This window comes from Punctularia strigosozonata (assembly GCF_000264995.1).
Source record: "Punctularia strigosozonata HHB-11173 SS5 unplaced genomic scaffold PUNSTscaffold_46, whole genome shotgun sequence".
Classification (NCBI taxonomy): Eukaryota; Fungi; Basidiomycota; class Agaricomycetes; order Corticiales; family Punctulariaceae; genus Punctularia; species Punctularia strigosozonata.
Genome location: NW_006767478.1, coordinates 1 through 4,325, shown reverse-complemented (window position 1 = coordinate 4,325; position 4,325 = coordinate 1). Strand labels below are relative to the sequence as shown.

The 4,325-nt window shown below is 54.4% G+C and overlaps 2 protein-coding genes across 2 annotated transcripts; both read left to right on the top strand.

The window, feature by feature from the left end:
• Positions 1-1,687: 1,687 nt before the first annotated feature.
• On the top strand, positions 1,688-2,339 carry PUNSTDRAFT_78243 (uncharacterized protein; the record flags this gene model as incomplete). Its single annotated transcript, XM_007389317.1, has 3 exons — positions 1,688-1,817; positions 1,876-1,947; positions 2,029-2,339. Coding segments are annotated over 3 exons (513 nt in total), but the record flags the coding sequence as incomplete, so codon positions are not given.
• Positions 2,340-2,468: 129 nt separating this feature from the next.
• On the top strand, positions 2,469-3,965 carry PUNSTDRAFT_78241 (uncharacterized protein; the record flags this gene model as incomplete). The annotated part of the gene is made up of 1 exon (XM_007389316.1): positions 2,469-3,965. One exon carries the CDS (start codon positions 2,469-2,471, stop codon positions 3,963-3,965), a length of 1,497 nt encoding a protein of 498 aa, XP_007389378.1.
• Positions 3,966-4,325: the final 360 nt, after the last annotated feature.

Genomic DNA, 4,325 nt, shown 5'->3' with positions numbered 1-4,325 from the left:
CCAGCGCCGCTCTCTGAGCTCCGACGTCAAGTTCTTCTTCACCAATGCCGGCGTACCTCAACTCTGTCGTGGCGTCCTTGCCGGGGTTACCAGAGGGAGGCGTGTCCTTGCTTTGAACGTTACTCGCCCCCTTTCTCTCGGCAGTCTTACCCTTATCCACCGGGGTAGGCGTCTCTAGCAACGCATCGAACTCTGCGTCACTCATCGTTCTGTTCTCAGAGGCCAGCCGCTTGCTGTTAGGCTTCTTCGGCGTACGAGGCTCTTCGAGCACGACCGGAGAGCCTACCATTTCGTCGCCATCCTCCTGGTCGACGAGAGACGTGTCATGTAAACTAGTCAGCGACGCGAAGCTATTATTATTGCTTATCACGCTACGCTTGGACAGTACGGGAGACACACTCCGACGTCTACGAGGTACTCTAGACCACGACCCAGTGTCATCGCTCGACGCCCCACCGAATCCACCGATGACAAACGGAGACGGGCTGCGTGGCTCGTCCTTGAGCGCCAGCCCTGCCGTGCTCACCAACCGCGATCCTTCGCGATGCGCGGGAGCATCAAGGTAAGCGGGCAGCAAACCTTGAGGTATAACGGCCCCGAGGCTCGATCCTGTATGATCGCCGGCCATCGGGGCATCTCCGTGGTGCGTAGCTCCAGCCTCGCCCGCCAACGGAGATGAGTCAACGGGGTCAGAGGCAACCGCCTCGCCCGCGTTGATGTTGATATCCGACTCGGGTCAGGGAACTCTGTCTAGTCCGCCGACCCTACGGTCATTACGAGTCCAGCGACCTGTGAGCTCATCCCTAGACACAGGCATACTCAGCGTGTAGGGATAAAGAAATAGAACACGTAGCTAGGAGTGCTCGCAGTCACTGTGTCCTCAGCAAAGGTGTACCCGGGTGATCAAGCCGGGTAGTGTCCTATCGAAGAGGGGTTAGCGACGATGAGCGATAACAGATTACTCACGAAACACTCTCAAAAATATGTGACGCGGGCAAAGCCGAATACGGCTAAGGTGCGTTCACACGATAAGGTTCTCGAGCGGCACAACAAGAGAGAGTTCACGTCTCGATTGAGCAACTCGAGGTAAGATACGAAACCAAAAGGTAAAGGTCCTCGCGACGAGGCTGCTTGTCTTTTATACCTCGTCGCGAGCCCTTGAGCATATGGAAGTGGAGCAAAAGGATCAAACAGTCAAAAGGCGCATCAGCGCCGGATGCTAGAAAAGGAAAGAAGTTCTCGGTCTCAGCCTTCGGCAGAACCGGCACGTAACACAAGCGATCCTCCCCCATGGCCTTCCGTTGGCGACAACATGCCGATCATCTCAGGGATGCCCAAAGTGTACACCTCTCTGCCTGAAGTACCGGCGTCAAGGCCGCCCCCAGATGTCTTTGAAGATGAGGATTCATCCGATGATGCTGGCGACAATGACCGCAGCCCATACGAGAGGGAGGCTCACCGTGGTCGCGCTCGAGTACGCAAAGAGAAGGCCGCTAATCGCGAGAAGATTGTGAATGCGCCGACCGACCTCATCTATTGGCAAAATGTTCTCGGACATCTCAACCCGAGATCAACCACTCCCCAGGTCTCCTTGCGTCTGATGAAAGACACCTTTGCTCAGCGGATGAACCCACCGCCGACGCTCCTGCCACAGTTTGATAAACTGCGCTATGATCTTAATTGTATCATGGAACGTGCGATTCCACCGACGACACACGACCGAACGGACAGCCAACACTTCTCTCGTCCATTTGAGGAATCGGATGTCGCCTGGCTGAAGAGCCGGCTGCATGTCAGGGACGCACGCAGTGCAACAGGTGCCTATGCCTTCTCGTATACAGCTAATTGCGAATCCGGCACTCATGCATGCGATAGGTGCCGATGACTTCTCCTATAGAGACATCCTGCGTATCCCGAATGACAAACTTGTGTTGCTCTACAATCAATGTATAGAGTTCAACGCCGCACCGAATGAGTGGCTCACTACGCTCCTGGTTGGAGTTCTGAAACATGGCAAACCCGCGACAGACCCCGAGAGCTATCGCATCATTGGCCTTGAATGCACGTTGTTGAAGGGCTTGACACTCCTTGTGGAACGACGCCTCCGGCTGTGGGCGGAGGAAGAGGGTGTTGTACCTCCATCCCAGAACGGCTTCCGACCTGGCTACAACACCCACAATAATGCTTTCATCTTCCGCGAAGCCGTCGAGAGGTGCCGAGCAGATGGGAAGACCCTATATGTTGCAATCGTTGACCTGACAAACGCGTTCCCCAGTACTCATCAACCGACACTGTGGACCAAACTATACACCATGGGTGCATCAGGTCCCATTGTAGACTGGCTCCGGATGCTATATGCGAGTATGGTATACTCCGTCCGCTTGCGCAAGGGCTATTCAGATCTCTTCCGCTCCACGATAGGCATTCTCGCTGGCGACTCCGCATCCCCCATGCTATGGAATCTATACATGGCTGATCTTACTGTGGGGGCGGATGACGACAATGTCATACTAGGCGGCACACACATCACCCATCTTGCGCATGCCGACGATGTGAAATTACTCTCCACGTCGCCAAACGGACTGCAGGCCAAGATCGACGCTTTCGACGGATGGTGCAACTCGAACTTCCTGATCTCCAACTCTACGAAGACCTCCCTCGCGATCTTTGGCGAAATCCCTCGGACGGTGCCCCACATTACGCAAAATGGGGTGCGGCTCGCTTGGACCGAGGACCACAAATACGTGGGCACAACATTCACTTCCACCGACCGGTCGATCATGGCGATGCATTACATCCGCAAAGCTGAGGCCGCTCAATCTATCGCAAACATGACATTCGCCATACGATCCAAGATCGGGGACCTGGCGCCTCTGGATGCGATACGCATATACATGGCGCGCGTCGACCCTCATCTCACTCAGTCCTGCGAAGTTGCTATAGACGTCAGCACGCCCCTGCTGGAGCTCCTTGAGAGTGTTCAACACCGCTTCTTGAGGCGCGCATTAGGTCTCTCCTCCCGCTGCATGATAGCGGCTCTGTTCGTAGAGACGGGAGTAATGCCTCTACGACATCGCCGCCTCATTCTTGCCCTCAGATATCTGCGATACCTCCTCGGCCTCCCTCCCTCCCGCTTCGCGGCATTAGCTTTACGTGACGTGTTTGCCCTCGCGATGGCAGGGCATCCCGGATGGGTCACGGACATAAGGATAGCCCTCGGTTCCTTGCCTGGGAAGCCCATTCCGGTGCTCATCACAGACCTTCTTGACGGCGATAGCATCACAACTCTGATCCACGACGTAGAGGCGTCTCTCGACCACTGGCTATCGACCATTGTTGCAGACTCACCGAAGCTCGAGCTGCTTTGCGGACGATACGAGATCGGGAAAAAAGGTGTGGTGTCCTATGCTGTCAGACACAAGAAACGACAACACCATCGTGTTCGAGTGCAGAAACATCGCATAGCGATCACGAAGCTCCTCGTGTTGGACCATCGTCTTAGCGTCGAGACTCTACGGTGGACACAGCGATACCAGCCTCCAGTCGCCCGTGCAATGCGGCTTTGCCGACTATGTCTCCAGGACGTGGAGGAACCACTCCACATTCTCTTTGACTGCGCAGGAAGCGACGAACTGACGGCCATGCGGACAGAATGTCTCGCGCAGTGTACCGCAAAGTGTCTCGCTCTGCTGCCGCTCCGCTCCACGCCCATTGGGTTCTTTCATCGTGCTATTGCCGAGCCACTCACTGTTCCGACTATGGCTCGTTTCGTCAGAAATGCCCTTCGTCTGGTGTACTCGCACGAACAGTATCGTCCACCTCGCGAGTTGTTACAAGATATCCCAGAGCTACTTGAGCCGACTATCTACGATGCGGGCGATCACAATGAGGATGACGACGCACCTCAGTCACCCCCTAAACCACCCCATATTAGGGGTATCATCGTGCCCAAAAGTTCCACCTAATAGGTGCTCACCCAGTACATTTTTCCACATCCATGTGAAACCACTCCCACTTCCACGTGGAAATGGTGCCTTCGCCCATATATAACCAGGTGGGTATGATAGATAATGCAAGATAATGTATAACATATATACACCCATGCATAAAGCGTATATAAGTGTGCAGTGTCTGCCAATCACTGTTCATGATGTTTTAGAATAATGTATGTGATTGCAGTGGATGATTCCACTGTTCCATTATGCTCTTTGTACCTTCCACACGTTGGTGGAAGACATCCACCGGTGCCAGGGGTCTTTCATTTATTTTTAGAACACTATCCTTTGGCAATCTGTCGTGTGTTTATCCAGGCCGGTCCAACGGCC